The following is an 18307-nucleotide window of genomic DNA, read 5'->3' as shown; positions in this document are numbered from 1 at the left end:
CTATAAAAAATAAAAATCAGAAATTTAGCCAGGTGTGGTGGCACGCATCTGTAGTCCCAGCTGCTTGGAGGCCGAGGCAGGAGGATCACTTGAGCCTAGGAGTCCGAGGCCACAGTGAACTATGATCATGCTACTGCACCCCAGCTTGGGCAACAAAGCAAAACCCCATCTCAAAAAAAAAAAAAAAAAAAAAAAAAAAGAGGCAGAAAAGGATATAGATGAAGAAAAAGCTGCAGAAAGTTGATGACTATTGAAATGAGGCTGGGTGATGGGCACCTGGGGGCTCATTGTATCTTTCTACTTTTGTGTATGTTTGCAAACTTCTTTGCTAGATAAGAAATTTATCTAGCAGTGACTCACGCCTGTAATCCCAGGACTTTGGGAGGCTGAGGCGGGCAGATCATCTGAGGTCAGGAGTTCGAGACCAGCCTGGCCAACATGGTGAAACCCCGTCTCTACTAAAAATACAAAAATTAGCCAGGTGTGGTGGCTCACACCTGTAATCCCAGCTACTTGGGAGGCTGAGGCAGGAGAATTGCTTGAACCCGGAGGCGGAGGCTGCAGTGAGCCAAGACCATACCACTGCACTCCAGTCTGGGTGACAGAGTGAGACTGTCTCAAAAAAAATAAAAGAAATTTACAAATGCCTCTGGTTTCCTTGTGAAGGGGAGGCAAGAGAAAAAGGGTGGAAGAAGTGGGAGTGGGCTTAGAGTCTGTGTTGAAAGCTAGTTCCTGTGCTCAAGTTTGAAGAGTTCTTATGCTTTCAAGTTTGAAGAGTCTCTAGGGTCTGGATCTAGTTGGCTTCAGGCTTTCCCTGGCTGAGGAAGCCCCCAAGGTCCACAGTCCAGCTTGGGTTACCCTCTCCTTGCCCACTTCCCACCGCCGGACACCTTGGCCCTTTTTGGAAATGAGGCCCAGGGCGTCCCCAGCCCTCCCCCTCCTCCCAGCTCCACATCTGGTCCTGATGTCAACAGCCAGGGTGGGCGGTGGCCATGTTTTTCAGCTTCCGCCCAGCCTCAGGGGAGGGGTGGACTCCCCTGTCCCCACCCCTTACTCACAGTGACTGACACGGGTCACACAGGCAGTAGGCTAAAAGCCAGAAACAAATTTTAATTCTCAAGCCCGACCCTAAGTCACAAGGAACGTCAGATCCGGCTCACTCCCTGACAGGGTGAATTGGAAACTGGCCCCTACTTGGTCTCTAACCCCTTCCACTGGGTCTAGTGGGGACTCTGACGCCAAATAGGGGCTGTAGATCAGTGTGTATGTGTGTGTGGAGGGGCAGCAGGGGCCACTTTCCACATGGTTACATAAGCACGTGTTGGGGTTGGGCAGGTGTTCCTCCGGTCTGAGGGTCCTCGTATGTCCAAAGTCTCTGTGCATAATCGCAGACCCAGATGTGTTTGCATTTGGTAGAATCAGGGTGCTTAACAAGGGCTGACTGAGGGCTGCAGTTGTGGAGGTGGCTGGGGACTGTGCCTCCGTGGGAGCGGTGTGTCTCAGTGGGAAGATACTCTGGGGAGCCAGGACGATGCCTTATGTGGGTAGCTGTGTGGACCAGTGGTTGGGGGTGTGTGGACATCGGTGGTCACAGGCCGGGAGAGTGGTGCAGCCACGAGAGGGAGCACGAGGTGGGGCCATAGACAGTGACAGTCCCTCGGTGGCATGACCCTGGAGGGGGCATGCTGTTCCCTGTGCCAGGCACCAGAGACAGGGACACTGAGAGTTTGATGAATGGAGAGGGCGTGTGAGCTGCGAACATGTGTGGCTGTTTCTGTGGCTTGTGAAGGTGACAGCCAGACTCCCACGTGTAGGTTGCAGATCCAGGGGAGTTGGTGGGTTACCTGGCTATGTGCTTGTGATTGCAGATGGAGTATATTTATGTCTGTGGAAAGCTAACGCAGCAGTTGCTTTGTGGCCCTTGTAGTTGTGTATGGGTGTGTGGTTGTGCATCTTAACAGCAGCATGAGTCAAGTGAGTGTGTGGGCCATGGGACAGACTCCGGAAAACAGCTGCAGGTGTGTAAATGTGGCTGCCTACAGTGTACACTCTGGAGACATTAACCCTGTCCATGCCCACTGTTGAGGCTGGAGGCACCGTCCCGGGCACCCACCACTTCCAAGTCGCCTTCCTTCATCTGGTCTGCGTGGTGGAGTGAAGATCAGTGGGACAGACTTGCAGCTGGAAGGCTGGGGGGATGTTGAAAAGGCCACTGATGGTGGGCTTGAGGCTCAGTGTGCCCGGCGGGCATGGGCTCTCCAGGGAGAAGGCTTGTAGGATGGTGGTGAAGAAGAGGAAGAGCTCTGCTTTTGCCAGGCCCTCTCCAAGGCAGACACGCTTCCCTGGTGAGGAGAGAGAGAGAGAGAGGGCTGAGCCAGTACTCCTAACGCCCAGGCCCGCGGGGAAAACAGCAGGCGGAGGGGCCAACAGTAAGCCCAGGGTGCAGAAGGGTGCCCCCAGCTGGCACAGATGCCTGGAGTTTGCCAGCACCTGCTTGTGATACCCAGGGCTGCAGCAGATACCTAAGGAGAAGGGCAGGAACGCCTCATGCTTCCTGAACCGTCCATCTGCGTCCAGGAAACGGTCTGGGTTGAACTCTTCTGGGTGCTTGAAGATGTTGGGGTCATGCAGGATGGAGCCAAGGAGGGGGAAGACCTCCGTGCCCTGAAGGGAAATAATAATCAAACTATAAACCCCTTCCCACCCCAGTCTATTTGGTCCTTGAGTGTGGAGTACAAGTCTGGGGTGCCAGGGACACTAGTTCACAAAACATAATGGCATCAACATTTGTGTAGTGTTGAGTGGCGTGCAGTGGCTCATGCCTGTAATCCCAGCCACATGGGAGGCTGAGGTGAGAGAAGCATTTGAGCCCAGGAGTTTGAGACCAGCCTGGGCAATATAACAAGACCTTGTCTCTACGAAAAATTAAAAAATTAGCCAGGCATGGTGGCATGAGCCCGTTGTCCCAGCTGCTCAGGAGGCTGAGGTGGGAGGATCACTTGAGCCTAGGAGTTCAAGGCTGCTGTGAGCTATGCTTGTACCACTGCACCCCAGCCTGGGAGACAAAGAGAGACCCTGTCAAGAGAGAAAGAGAGGAAGAGAGGAAGGGAGGAAGGGAGGAAGGAAGAAAGAAAGAAAGAGAGAGAAAGAGAGAAAGAAAAAGAAAAGAAGAGAGAGAGAAAGAAAGAAAGGCAAAGAATAGTAGTTAAGGCATAGGCTCTGAGTTCAAATCCTGCCTCTACTATTTGCAGGCTGGGTGACCTTGGCAAATCTTCTAAAAACTTTTCAAGCTCTCGGTTTCCTTATCTGTAAGACGGGCATGATAATGGTATAGGGTCGTTTTAAAGATTAAATGAGATAATAGATATTCAAAGCACTCAGAATAACCCCTGATGCAGAGCAGGTCCTCAAGCCTGGATACCTGTCATTATCATCATTAAATCGTTGCTGTCTGGTACACAGGACCGGTTCCCAAGAGCTGAGTTGGTGTTTGTTTTACAACCATTATTTTACAGCTTCAAGTTGATACTATTATTGTTTCTAATGTACAGGAGGGATATATTGAGGTTCAGAGGGGGAAGTGATTTGCTCAAGGCTCCATCTACAAAACAGGAGGGGGTAGGTTGGGTGCAGTGGCCCACGCCTGTAATCCCAGCACTTTAGGAGGCCAAGGCAGGCAGATCATGAGGTCAGGAGTTTGAGACCAGCCTGACCAACATGGTGAAACCCCATCTCTACTAAAAAGACAAAAATTAGCCGGGTGTGGTGGCATACGCCTGTAATCCCAACTACCCAGGAGTCTGAGGAAAGAGAATTGCTTGAACCTGGGAGGCGGAGGTTGCAGTGAGCCGAGATCATGCCACTGCACTCCAGCCTGGGCAACAGAGCGAGACTCCATCTCGGAAAAAAAAAAAAAAAAAAAAAAGAAGAAGAAGAAAAAGAAAATAGCAGCATAGCAGCACTGGATCCTAACTGCCATAGGTTTGATTCTGCAGTGAAGGTGGAGGAGGGAGCTGCTTGCACTAAACCGCTGGGGTTTCTGGGGAAACATCGCCCCCTTTTGGTTCTGCATCGGAGCTGCTCTCCAGTGAAGGGCACTGAGATTGAGAGAGAGAGACAGAGGAGAGAATGTGTCTGCAACAGGGGCTAAGGGTCAAGAGGGCTTCCCTTAGTCCTGGACTTGCTCCTCAGTTTTCAAACTGCTTCTCTGTATGTTACCTCATTCGATTGTCCCAACCACCTTGGAAGGAGGTAGAATTAGGAGATCTGTGGGGCATATGGGGCCCAGAGATAGAGTCAAAGGGCAAGAAAACACAAACCAAAAAGAAACAGAAAGAGTTAAAAGATGCAGAAAGTGTGGCTGGGTGCGGTGGCTCACGCCTGTAATCCCAGCACTTTGGGAGGCCGAAGCGGGCAGATCACGAGGTCAGGAGTTCAAGACCAGCCTGACCAACATAATGAAACCCCGTCTCTACTAAAAACACAAAAAATTAGCTGGGCGTGGTGGTGGGCACCTATAATCCCAGCTAGTCGGGAGGCTGAGGCAGGAGAATTGCTTGAACCTGGGAGGCGGAGGTTGCAGTGAGCTGAGATCACGCCATTGCACTCCAGCCCAGGCGACAGTGCAAGACTCTGTCTCAAAAAAAGAAAAAAAAAATATGCGGAAAGGGAGGGGGTGTCAGAGAAAGAAGGAGGAGAAAGATGCAGGGGGGTAGGGAGTGGAGGAGGAAGACAGAGACAGAGAGAGAGAGGGAGATAGAGAGAGAGAGAGAGACACTAAGATCAAGAAAAAGTCAGGGAGACACTGACAGCAAACCACCAGGGCTCAGGCCCCGAGGCAGAGAACCATGGGCAGCAGCCATACGCATACCCACCTGGGGCAGGGTGTACCCTCGGAAGTGGGTGGTCCGCATGAGGGTGCGGGGTATTCCCATGGGCACCAGCGCCAGCAGCCGCTGCGCCTCATGCAGAACCGCGTCGGTGTAAGGGAGGCGGGTACGGTCGCCTAGGCTTGGTGCCTGGCCAGCCCCCAGCTCCCGATTCAGCTCCTCACGTACCCGCTCTGCAAGCAAGAGGAGGGCAGGAGTCAGTCAGGGATAGGGCCCAGGGATCCCCCTCTCAGAAGCCCATCTGCTTGTATAGCTGTAGTTTGGGGTGAGGCTGACAGGTGGGGAGGAGTGGTCCCCCAGCCCTCACTGAGCCCAAAGATCACACATCTTGTGTGTTGGGTGTTCCATCTATCTTCTTTCTCTCTTATTTTATTTCATTTTATTATTATTATTTTTTTTTGCAACAGTTTTGCTCTTGTTGCCCAGGCTGGAGTGCAATGGTGCGATCTCGGCTCACCACAACCTCTGCCTCCCGGATTCAAGCGATTCTCCTGCCTCAGCCTCCTGAGTAGCTGGGATTACACGCTCTGCCACCCAGGCTGGAGTGCAGTGGCGCAATCCTGGCTCACTGTAACTCCGCCTCCCGGGTTCAGGAGATTCTCCCACCTCAGCCTCCCGAGTAGCTGAAACTACAGACGCCTGCCATCATGCCCAGCTCATTTTTGTATTTTCAGTAGAGACAGGGTTTCACCATGTTAGCCAGGCTGGTCTCGAACTCCTGACCTCAGGTGATCCACCTGCCTTGGCCTCCCAAAGTGCTGGGATTGCAGATGTGAGCCACCACACCCGGCCTTCTCTCTCTCTCTTTTTTTTTGAGACAGGGTCTTACTCTGTTGCCCAGGCTGGTGCAGTAGTACAATGACGGCTCACTGTAATAGCCTTCACCTCACCTCCTGGGCTCAAGTGATCCTTCCACCTCAGTCTCCTGAGTAGCTATGACCACAGGCACGCACCACCACGCCCAGCTAATTTTTATATTTTCGGTAGAGACAGGGCCTCATTATGCTGCCCAAGCTGATCTTGAACTCCTAACCTCAAGTGATCCTCCCACCTCAGCCTCCCAAAGTGCTGGGATTACAGGCATAAGCCACCATGCCTGGCTCATCCATACTTTCTTAATTCCCATAGCACCCTTGTGAGGTAGGTATTGTTATCTATCCCCATTTCCTAGGTGAGGAAACTGAGACTCAGAGAACCCAAGTCACTGCTGGAAGTCACAGCTGGTTCCACTCCTGCAACACTACCAAGACCTCAACTCCCATATTCCAGGTCAGCCCATCCCCATGGCCCACGGCAGCTGCCTGACTCTAAAATGCTGGAGTTGGGCTGGGCGCCTTGGCTCATGCCTGTAATCCCAGCACTTTGGGAGGCCAAGGTGGGCAGATCACTTGAGGTCAGGAGTTCGGGACCAGCCTGGCCAACATGGGGAAACCATGTCTCTACTAAACATACAAAAGTTAGCTGGGCATGGTGGTGCACACTTGTAATCCTAGCTACTCGGGAGGCTGAGGCAGGAGAATTGCTTGAACCCAGGAGGTGGAGGTTGCAGTGGGCCGAGATCACACTACTGCACTCCAGCCTGGGCAACAGAGTGAGAGTCTATCCCCCACAAAAAAACAAAAAATAAAAATAAAAACCCAATTTGACCTTGCCCTCCCCTGCTCAAAGTCATTCCATTGGTCCCCATGGCTCAGGATAAGGCGACGAGGCCCACAGACACCTGCCTTGTCTTTCACTATGCCTCATACTGCAGTCAGCAACTCCTGAACCTCTTCTGGCTCCTCGACATCTCAAACGCCATGCCCATCGATGCCTCAAAGATCTAACTCAGCCTGTCTGCTCAGCCCACCCACTCTTCCCTCTAGAACTCTCACTTTTTTTTTTTTTGAAACAGTGTCTCGCTCTGTCACCCAGGCTGGAGTGCAGTGGTGTGACGTCAGCTCACTGCAACTTCTACCTCCTGGGCTTGAGCAATTCTCATTCCTCAGCCATCCGAGTGCTGGGATTACAAGTGCATGCCACCACGCCCACTAATTTTTGTATTTTTAGTGGAGATGGGGTTTCACTATGTTGGCCAGGCTGGTCTTAAAATCCTGTTCTCAGGTGATCAGCCCGCCTCAGCCTCCCAAAGTGCTGGGATTATAGGTGTGAGCCACCTTGCTCAGCCTGGAACCCTGACTTCTGTTCCCAACACCTGGCAAGTGGAAAAGGCTCTTACTTTGGACATGAGGGTATTTCATCAGGAGCAGGAGGGTATAGCCGACCGTGGCGCTGACCGTCATCGTTCCAGCAAACAGCAAATAAATGACTGTCATCAGCATGTTCTTGTTGGTGAATTCTGTGTCTGGGTTTTGTTCCTCCTGAAAGAAACCAGGCAGAGGGGCTGAGAGAACACAGCCTTCGGGAAGTAAATGTCCAGTGTCCAGAACAGCCAAGCCTGGGGTCAGCACCACAAGTTAAAGTTTTGTCACGGGGTTTAGATAAATTTTTGGGAAGGTTGGGAAGTAGACTTTTTTTTTTTTTTGAGACAGAGTCTTGCTTTGTTGCCCAGGCTGAGTGCAGTGGCATGATCTCGGCTCACTGCAACCTCCGCCTCCTGGGTTCAAGCAATTCTCCTGCCTCAGCCTCCCGAGTAGCTGGGATTACCGATGCGCACCACCATGCCTAGCTAATTTTTGTACCTTTAATGGAGATGGGGTTTCTCCATGTTGGCCAGGCTGGTTTCAAACTGCTGACCTCAGGTAACTGCTGTACCATTTTCCACAGGGCTGCATCATTTCACATTCCCACCAATGGTGTACATGGGTTTCAAAGTCTCCACATCTTCATCAACCCTTATAACCTTCTGTGTTTTTGTTAGTAGTCATTCTCTTTCATTTTTAAAAACATTTCTACCAGAGAGAACTAATATCAAGAGGCTACTTTCTGGCCAGGCACAGTGGCTCACGCCTGTAGTCCCAGCACTTTGGGAGGCCAAGGCAGGTGGATCACTTGAGGCCAGGAGTTTGAGATCAGCCTGGCTAACACGGTGAAACCCCATCTCTACTAAAAATACAAAAAATTAGCCAGGCGTGGTGACAGGCACCTGTAGTCTCAGCTGCTCGGGAGACTGAGGCAGGAGAATGGCATGAACCTGGGAGGCGGAGCTTGCAGTGAGCCGAGATCGAGCCACTGCACTCTAGCCTGGGTGACAGAGCGAAATTCCGTCTCAAAAAAAAAAAAAAAAGGTGATTGCCAGGGGTTGGGGGAGGGAGGAACAGGCAGTTGTTTAATGGGTATAGAGTTTCAGCTTTGCAACATGAAGGGTTCTGGAGACTGATTGCCTAACAGTGTGAATGTACTTAACACTAGTGTACTGTATACCTAAAAATCGTTAAGATGGTAAATGTTATGTGTATTTTACTATAGTTAAAACTAAAAAAAATTCAATAAAAGAGAAAAGAAATGAGGCAATAGGGTTAAGAAAAATTTTTCTTTCTCCACAAACAGGGAGGCTGCATTTAATTAAAGAATGTGGCCCCATTCTTCCAAAGTTCGTACAATTAAAAACTATTTATTTCCTTAAGAGTCACCTTAATTCTAGTTTACTTATAGGGCATGGTGTCCTTTTTTGTTTGTTTGTTTTGTTTTGAGATGGAGTTTTTCTCTTGTTGCCCAGGCTGGAGTGCAATGGCGCAATCTCAGCTCACCGCAACCTCCGCCTCCCGGGTTCAAGCGATTCTCCTGCCTCAGCCTCCCTAGTAGCTGGGATTACAGGTATGTGCCACCACGCCCAGCTAATTTTGCATTTTTTTTTTTAGTAGAGATGGGGTTTCTCCATGTTGGTCAGGCTGGTCTCGAACTCTCGACCTCAGGTGATCCACCCGTCTCGGCATCCCAAAGTCCTGAGATTATAGGCATGAGTCACCATGACCGACCAGGCATGGTGCCTTATGCCTATAGTCCCAGCACTTTGGGAGTTCAAGGCAGCAGGAGGATTACATGAGCCCAGGAATTCAAGACCAGCCTGGGTAACATAGTGAGAGTCCATCTCTACAAAGGAAAAAAAAAAAAAAATTTAGCCAGGTGTGGTGGTGCACACCTGTTGTCCCAGCTACTCAGGAGCCTGAGGCAGGAGGACTGCTTGAGCCCAGGAGTTCAAGGTTGCAGTGAGCTATGATTTTGCAACTGTACTCCAGCCTGGGCAGCAGAAAGAGATCCTGTCTCTTTAAAAAGAAAAGAAAAAAAAGGAAAAGAAATATTGTTCTCATATAATTAATAAAGTGGACTTTATTAACATAACTTGATATTGCAAGGCTTCCTAATAGATGACCATAATTCACATAAAATTGTGAATTTACATAAAAGTCTGGGGAGGCTGTAGGGGATGGGATGAAGTGATCCTGGGGATTGCTGGTGTAGGACCCTGGGCATGGGGCCTGAACACAAGGGCCGAGGTGTGAGGGAGAAAGAGGAGAGATGCTGGAGAGACAGAGAGCCGGGCACAAATGCCCAGGTGGGCGGGAGAGGCAGTGAGAGCAACGCCCTGAAAGGGACAGACAGATGTGCAGAGAAGGGATGTACACATATGCACAGAGACACTCATACTCACAGAAACATGCAGAGAGAGAGAGAGAGGAACCCAATCGAGGTCCCCAGGGACACCTGGCTGGGGACCTGCCAGGTCACCACGCCCATTCAGAGAGGGGGTCCCTGCACCCTTCCCGCACCTGTGCCATCTTCAGCAGGAAGGCATCGACAAGGTCACGTGCGGGGCCTGAAGCATCCAGGTTCCCCTGGTGCTGCTGCACCTGCCGGACTGTGAAGGCAGCCAAGGTGCTGACGTGGTGGAGGAGCTGCTTGTGGGGGCCTGGCAGGGGCCGCAGGAACCAGGAGAACATCTCGTAGGTCTGTGGGGAGAAGGGCAGCTAGTTCTCATGGGACCTTGGCAGGAACCTTCAGGGAAGGTAGTTGGAGGGGGGTCCCACCCACTCACCTGACCCCCCCGGGAGCTGACTCCCAGCAGGGTACCACCAGCTGCCTGGACCACGGCCTGGAACTCCTTATCCTCATAGGAGAAGCGGAGGCCAAAGAGGAGGGAGCAGACTACGTTGGAGGTGGCCTGGGCCAGCAGCAGGGAGGGATCGAATGGTCGTCCTGGGGGGAATGGGGGCCGGGAGGTAGGCTGTGATGGAGCCAGGCAGAGGGGAGCAGGTTGGGGCTGAACCCAACCAGAGAGAGACAGGGAGGCAGGGAAAGACAGATGGATGGACAGCGCAGGGAGAGAGCTAAACAGGCAAAGAAGGAGACAGACAGATAGAGACAGAGAAACAGACAGGGAGAAAGTAACAGAGTGACCATCACACGGACAAGGAGACAGAAACAGAGAGAGACTTAGGGCCCGAAAAATAGAGGAAAGGAGAGAGAAAGAAAAGAGACAGAGAGCGATGGAGACCCAGGAAGAATGGGATGATAGCACCAGGGACACAGAGAGAGATGTCATGACAGCCTCGGAGAGACAGTGGGACAGAGACAGAAGGTGGTGGTGAACAGAACCCCCAGCCCAGACCTAGAGTTAAAGGCTTCCCCTCCTGCCCATTCCAGGACCTGGGTTGGGGCCACCCCCAGCCACAGTAGGAGAGTTTTCCCTTTCACTCAGCTGGAGACCCTGGGGTGACCCCGCCATGCTGACCTTCTGTGCCCTGGAATGCCTCCACCAGACACCGGGCCTCCGCCTGGATCAGCTCCTCGCCTTCTCGCTTCCCCATGCCCAGGTCCCGCAGAGCAAGCATGGTAAACTTCCTCAGCTGCCTCCACCGCTCCCCGTTGGAGAAGAAAACCCCTGCGCAGAAGGCTAGACTCAAAGAGGGACCAGCCCCTCTCCCCATTCCCCCTTCTTCCTTTCTTTCTTTTTTTTTTTTTTGAGACGGAGTCTCACTCTGTTGCCCAGGCTGGAGTGCAGTGACGTGATCTCATCTCACTGCAACCTCTGTCTCCCGGGTTCAAGCAATTCTCCTGCCTCAGCCTCCTGAGTAGCTGGGACTACAGGCGCCTGCCACCACGCCCGGCTCATTTTTTGTATTTTTAGTAGAGATGGGGTTTCACTGTGTTAGCCAGGATGGTCTCAATCTCCTGACCTCGTGATCTGCCCGCCTCAGCCTTCCAAAGTTTTGGGATTACAGGCGTGAGCCACCACGCCCGGCCGATTCCTCCTTCTTTCTAGTGAGGTTCCCTGAGGGGGACTCTTCAGGCTCCATCTGAGTCCATTCCAGCCTAGCCCAGGGATGAGGACTCAGTAGGTGCTCAATAAATGCATAATCAAACTGGTTTTCCCATCCTTTGCCCTTGGTTAAGGGAATACATTCTCCTGAAAAGTAGGTAGCTGGGATGACCCAGGCTCCTTCTGTTTTGTAATTATTATTATTATTGAGACGAGGTCTTGCTCTGTCACCCAGGCTGGAGTGCAATGGCACGATCTCAGCTCACTGCAACCTCTGCCTCCCGGGTTCAAGCGATTCTCCTGCCTCAGCTTCCCAACTAGCTGGGATTACTGGCATATGCCACTACGCCTGGCTAATTTTTATATCTTTAGTAGAGATGGGGGTTTCTCTATGTTTTCTAGTCTGGTCTTGAACTCCTGACCTGAGGTAATCCACCTGCCTCGGCCTCCCAAAGTGCTAGAATGGCAGGTGTGAGCACTGCACCTGGCCTGTTCTGTAAATAACCAGGATGAATGAAGAGTTCTTTCCTCCTTCCTTCCTTCCATCCACCCATCCCATCATTTATGGAGTCCCACTGGGTCCTGTGCCCCATGTAGTTTGGAGGTTGAACAGAGAGGGAGGAGGATGGAACTGCACCGTTTTCCTCCCTTATCCAAGACACCTGCTCCAGACAGACCCTCCCTGTCCAATGCCAGCCTGTCGTGGTCTCTTGGGCACCTCCCCTTGGGTGTCTCCTGTCCTTGCCCCACTGTGTTCCAAAGTGGCCTCAGCATCTCTCCTCTCCCTGTTTCAGCCCACCATCCATTCCTTGGCCAGAGCCCCAGGCCTCTCCCAATTACTCCTTCCTCCCCATCCCCTGGCCCCAGCCCTGGTCCATCACCCTGGACCTCCCAGCCTCCCCATCACCTTGGATCCTCCCTATCACCCTGGGCTCCTAGCCTCCAGTTTCATCCCCTTCAGGCAGCAACCACAGGATCTTCCCAACTCTGAATACAGATGTTCCCTGCTTAAAATCGACTGGTCCCAGGAAAAACAAAAGCCCAAACACTCTGGTGTGACTCACAGGCCCTGCATGACCAGGGATTTCCCTGGCTTCTCAGCTTTGTTACTTAACCCACTACGACTGCGCTGGTCTTCTCTCACTTCCTCAAGGGCGTCAGGATCCCCTGTCTAGGCCTATGATCCTGCAGTTCCCGCTGCCTCCATCACTCTCACCCCTTTCCATCCCATCCTTGGTGAACTAACTCGTTCATCCTTCATGTCCCGGCTCAAACGTCACCTCCTCTGAGAAGCCTTCCCTGATTCCCTCTTTACCCTCGTACATATGCCTGTGCCCTGTGTTTGCTCTCAAATCTGTACCTCTCATTTTAGGATTATATTCCCTCCCTCTATTGTCTTACTGCAGTACAAGCCGGCCTCTCCCACAGTAGGAGAGGACACCATATCTGCCTGAGTCATTTGTATGTACCTGGTACTCAGTACAGGACCAGGTATAATGATTTTTTGTTTGTTTGTTTGTTTTGTGGAGGCAGGGTCTTACCATGTTGCCCAGGCTTGTCACAAATGCCTAGGCTCAAGTCATCCTCCCCATTCAGCCTCCCAAAGTGCTGGGATTACAGGCGTGAGCCACCGTGTCCAGCCTGAAAATTCATCAGTTGAATGGATGAATGCTTCTCTCAAAGTCATGCTTTTGTAGGTGCTGGTCTTTCTGCCTGGAACACCCTCCCCACTCATCTTATGAGTCTCAGCTCTGACACCCTCTCTTCCAGGAAGACTTCCTGAATCTCCCTCACCAAACAAGCTGGGTCAGGTACCTCCTCTAAATTCCTACAGTCCCAGGGCTTCCCTCAGCCTGGCCCTGACCCCTCCCCATCCCACCCTGACCTTTCACCCCGTGCTTCCCCATCTTGGCCCTGACCACTCTGGGCTGGCACTGTGTGGTGAGTCTGTTTCCCCACTGGCCTAGGTGCGCTGGGGAAGCAGCACCGGTGCTGTCTTAGTCACTACTGAGTTCCTGGCAGCACCCAGCATGGGTCTCCTGCTTTCTGTTGTAACACAGAGAACTGTTTCTATTATTCGAGGGCTTGCCCACCAATCCCCAGCACCTTGAAAGCGCTCCGGCATCTTTCTGAACCCTCAGGGCTTTACCTGGATCATTGATGGTTATCACTGATACTACAACCTGGTGATTAGTGAGTGCTCACTTTGCACAAGGCTCAGTCCTCACTCAATCACTCAATCCTACATGATGGGCACTGCTTTTCGTTTGTTTGTTTGAGATGGAGGCTCACTCTGTTGCCCAGACTGGAGTGCAGTGGCACGATCTTGGTTCACTGCAACATCTGCCTCCCGGGTTCAAGCGATTCTCCTGCCTCAGCCTCCCAAGTATCTGGGATTACAGGTACACACCAGCATGCCCAGCTAATTTTCATATTTTTAGTAGAGACAGGGTTTTGCCACATTGGCCAGGCTGGTCTCGAACTCCTGACCTCAAATGATCCACCCACCTCCGCCTCCCAAAGTGTTGGGATTTCAGGCACAAGCCACTGTGCCCGGCTGATGGGCACTGTTATCACTCCATTTGACAGATGTGGAAACAGAGGGACTAAGCCATGTGCAAAGGTCACACACCAGTAAGTGGTGGCAGGCTGTGAGCGGAGGGCCTAGCAGCCCTTGACTTACCATGGCCATCAAAAGTCCGTTCCAGCATCGCTACGGTTCCCCGGCCGCTGAACTCCTCAGCCTGACCTCCCAGGGCCTCCCGCACAGCCTCCTGCCCAACCAGGACCACCACAGGCCGCCAGGGTCCCAGGTAGATGGTGAACACCGGTCCGTACTTCTTACTCAGCTGGGGGCAGGGAGGAAGAAAGAGGAGGGTGCTGTGACCTCTTCGATCCAAGGTGTCTCCATCATGGCCCCTGTCACTTGAGGAGCCACCGGGTCTAGCTTCTACACCCTCTACCAGGAACCTGCACCCATCCCAGCAGAAATAGCTGAGGCTCAGTTCTCTTTTTGCACTAGGCTCCCGGGCCTCCTCCCCCAGTACATCCTTCAGTGGCATCCCCCAACTTCCTGCCGTTCCCTTGCTTCCTGCTGAACCCTAACCTCTGATGCTGGGCAATCCAGAAGCAGTTTGGGTCTCCCTTAATTCCTTAGGGCCCTCCCTGCCCACCCAATATCCAGCCACCCCTTTCAGTCACCACAAAACCCTGAAATTCTGGAGCAGACACTGCTGAGTATCCACCCCATCTCTCCCCCAAGACCCCACTCTTTTTTCTACGTCCTTGAAGTCACCCAGAATCCTTTTGAATGGGAAACTTCAGGCCTCTTCCCACTCCCACCTGCTATCCCCTAAGGCTGGGGCTGCCTCTGCCTTCTTTCTTGCTCTCCTTCCTCCCCCGTCCCAGGAACTCCCAACTGAGCTCCACCCATCCTCCCATCCTGCATTCTCTGCAGGCAGATCCTTCAGCGGGACCCCCTCTCTGAGCCTGCAACCCTCCAGCCTCTTCTCTGCCTCCAACTCCCCGCAGGGAGGCCTCCCCCTTTTCTTCTTTGTGCCCTCTTCAGCATGCCCCACCTGTATGGCTCCAGCTACCTCTCCCTCTGGGACAAGCCCAGCCGCATCAGCTTCTTCTCGGCTGGAGGACTCCTGTCTCTCTCAGCCTCAGTCCCTGCCCATCACCTTCCCAGGATTCTGTAGGCAGAGGTCTCTGCCCCTCCTAGCCCTGGCCCCCCACCCCACGATCCTCTCTCCCGGGCACCTCTCCCCTTCTCAGCCCTGGACAACCTGCTCCTGCCCCCAACCCCCGGACAGCTGCAACCCCTTTGCCTTGGGACCCCTGACCCTGCCTCCTCCCTAGGATACCCGAAAAGCCCCTCGCCCTGGCACTCGGGTTTCTCTCCCAGGGATCCCCCCGCCCGTAGCCAGGACGTCCCCAGAGCCCCTTACCCGCATGAGCCCCGAATACAGCGCCCCGGGCCGTAGCTGCAGGAGGTTTCCCAGCAGTGGTAGCGGCGTGGGCCCGGGGGGCAGGTGGCCTCGGGCCCGGGTCCCAGACAGCGCCAGCGTCAGCAGCAGGAGCAGCGCCAGCAGCAGCGCCCAGGTGCCGGTCGCCTCCATCTCAGCAGGTCGGCTCCTTCTCCTCTCCCAGGCGCTCCGCGCGGCTGGGCTAGTTAGGGGCGGGAGCCGGGCGTCTCCCTCCCCAACGAAGTCAGGCGCGGGGCGGGGCAGCTAGCCCAGCCCCCTGCCTCCTGGGCAGGCTTATCTCACCGCCGCCGGGTTTCTCCCGGACCACCGCCGCCGCCTGATGTCGGGAACTCATGCTCTAACGGATGTCTCCGAGGTCACCCAGATTTACGCGGGGCTTGGGCGGCGGAGACAGCGCCTTGGGCCCCCGGATAGGGAGTAAGCAAACAGAAGAACCTGGAAGCCAGAGACTTTGGCCGCCTAGAGGTTGCCACACCCTGCATCTGGCGGTGACCCCGCGCCACTCTCCCCAGCTCCTACCTCCCTCATTGTTCGGATGTGGGTTCGTGTGTGAGTGCGTGTATGGGGTGTCTTTGAGCCAGTTTTCCCCAGCATCATACATCTTCACGAACCGAGAGGAAGGACTTGACCTTTAAGGATAAACAATCTGAAGTCCAGGGAGATAAATCGGTTGGCCCCAGGTCAACTTGGCTGAGTGGCAGAGTTAATATTTCGACTTGGACCAGTTAGAATGATTGAGTCATTCATTCATTGATTTAGAAGCAGTTTGTAGAGCGGTTAGGACGGCGATGGCTGAAGCCAGACTGCTTGAATTCACAGCCTAATTCCTCTGTGCCTCTGTTAGCCTTGTAAAATGCAGCTACTTTTCAGGATTAAATAGTACATCTGTGCACACCATTTAAAGCAGACGCAGGTGCACATGTAACAAGCACTAAATAGATGTTAGCTAATATTTCTGCAACTAACTGTTATTGAGGTCTTACTATAAACAAGACCTTGTTCTAGACCCGAGGGTGCAGCTATGAGCGATGGAGAGAACGGCTCTGACCTTCCTGAGCTCATATCCACATGCAGATGAAGATGAGATGACAATTTCAGGAAGTGAGAAGGCCTGCCAGGGGAATGGGCTTCTTGAGCAGGAAGAATGTTAGAACCATTTGTGCATGAATTATTGTAGGTTTGGTTCACTGCTGTATCCCCAACATATAGTGCAGTGCCTGACACACAGTAGGCACTCAATAAATATTTGTTATATTTTCAAAGACTGGATGTAGGAGATAAGATTCATGAAGTCTGCAGGGGCCATCTTGCAAGGTCTTGGAAAAGACTGCATTTTATTTCTATTGCAAACAGAAGCTGTCTGGAGGGGTTTTCAGCAGGGCAGTTACTTTGTTTGCTTTGCATTTTCATTTCGTATTTTATTATAAAAATATTAAAATTTCAAACATACAGTGAACACCTGTATACCCATCAGATTCCACCATTTTATTATCCTTTCTTTGTTACCTGTCTATTCTTTGTTTGTTTGTTTGTTTGTTTTTTGAGATAGTTTCACTCTGTTGCCCAGAGTGGAGTGCAATGGCATACGATCTTGGCTCATTGCAACCTCCGCCTCCCGGGTTCAAGCAATTCTCCTGCTTCAGCCTCTCAAGTAGCTGCGATTACAGGCATGCACCACCATGCCTGGCTATTTTTTGTATTTTTAGTAGAGATGGGGTTTTTGCCATGTTGACCAGGCTGGTCTCAAACTCCTGACCTCAGGTGATCTCACCTCAGCCTCCCAAAGTGCTGGGATTACAGGCATGAGCCACTGTGCCTGGCCCATTTTTCATTACATATCTATTCATTTTGCCTATCTATTCATTGCTTTTTTTTTTTAAGCATTTCAAAGTCAGTTGCAGATACCAGTACACTTCACTCCCAAATACATCAGCATGCATATCAGTAGCTAGAGCTCTTTCATGCACGTCCATGTGAAGAGACCACCAAACAGGCTTTGTGTGAGCAATAAAGCTTTTAATCACCTGGGTGCAGGTGAGCTGAGTCCGAAAAGAGAGTCAGCGAAGGGAGATAAGGGTTGGGCCGTTTTATAGGATTTGGGTAGGTAAAGGAAAATTACAGTCAAAGGGGGTTTGTTCTCTGGCGGGCAGGAGTTGGAGGTTGCAAGGTGCTCAGTGGGGGAGATTTTGAGCCAGGATGAGCCCAGAAAAGGACTTTCACAAGGTAATGTCATCACTTAAGGCAAGGACCCACCATTTACACTTCTTTTGTGGTGGAATGTCATCAGTTAAGGCGGGGCAGGGCATATTCACTTCTTTTGTGATTCTTCAGTTACTTCAGGCCATCTGGGTGTATACGTGCAGGTCACAGGGGATGCGATGGCTTGGCTTGGCTTGGGCTCAGAGGCCTGACAAGCTCAGTATTTGTTTACAGATACTTTTTGTTCCTCAAGGTATCTTATATACAATGAAATGCATACCTCTTAAGTGTATGATTAGATGAGCTTTGAGATGCATATGCTGGAGTTTTAAAATATTAGATTCTTAGAATTTTCACATTCTTTTTCTTTTTGAGACAGGGTCTCGCTCTGTTGCCCAGGCTGGAGTGCAGTGGCACGATCTTGGCTCACCGCAATCTCTGCCTCCTGGGGTCATGTGATTCTCCTGCCTCAGCCTCCTGAGTAGCTGGGATTACAAGTGCCCACCACCACTCCCAGCTAACTTGTATTTTTAGTAGAGTCGGGGTTTCACCATGTTGGCCAGGCTGGTCTCGAACTCCTGACCTCAGGCGATTTACCCACCTCAGCCTCCCACAGTGGTGGGATTACAGGCATGAGCCACTGAGCCCGGCCTGCAATCTTGCAATTTGTATTCTAGTCCAGAGCCCTTTCTCTCAAGAGCATAGCCAGAGTGCTCCCTGGAGTCTGGGGAATCCTTGACTGTGGTCTTCTTTAGCATTGATTCTAGCCTCTAACACTCCAGGGGTGCCCTGAAGCCAAAGGAGGAGGGGTGGGGAGGCTCATATGCTCTTGCTATGAAGTAAATGCCAGTTCTCAGTTCCTCCTTTGCCTTGTTCTGGAAGGACGTCCCAAATCCAACCTTGAGCCTATCTGCTCACTCTGTTCTACCCCTGGGAGAGCTAACAGACATCTCAAACTTCATGGATATAAAAGAATTCCCGATTCCCCCCCCCTCCTGCAAAATGGGCTCTACCAGCTTCCCACCGCATCT

General features: G+C 52.1%; 1 protein-coding gene across 1 annotated transcript; it reads right to left on the bottom strand.

Annotated features, from left to right (window-relative positions):
• Positions 1-1085: 1085 nt before the first annotated feature.
• Positions 1086-15326, bottom strand: LOC129021007 (cytochrome P450 2S1). The gene is made up of 9 exons (XM_054466068.2): positions 15039-15326; positions 13772-13937; positions 10561-10710; positions 9865-10025; positions 9599-9778; positions 7108-7249; positions 4875-5062; positions 2523-2664; positions 1086-2342 (listed from the first exon to the last, which is right to left on the bottom strand). The coding sequence occupies exons 1-9, from the start codon at positions 15207-15209 to the stop codon at positions 2134-2136; spliced, it is 1509 nt and encodes a 502-aa protein (XP_054322043.1). The 5' UTR covers positions 15210-15326; the 3' UTR covers positions 1086-2133.
• Between the last annotated feature and the right edge of the window lie 2981 nt (positions 15327-18307).

This window comes from Pongo pygmaeus, chromosome 20 (assembly GCF_028885625.2).
Source record: "Pongo pygmaeus isolate AG05252 chromosome 20, NHGRI_mPonPyg2-v2.0_pri, whole genome shotgun sequence".
Lineage (NCBI taxonomy): Eukaryota > Metazoa > Chordata > Mammalia > Primates > Hominidae > Pongo > Pongo pygmaeus.
This window is presented reverse-complemented; position numbering and strand designations above follow the sequence as displayed.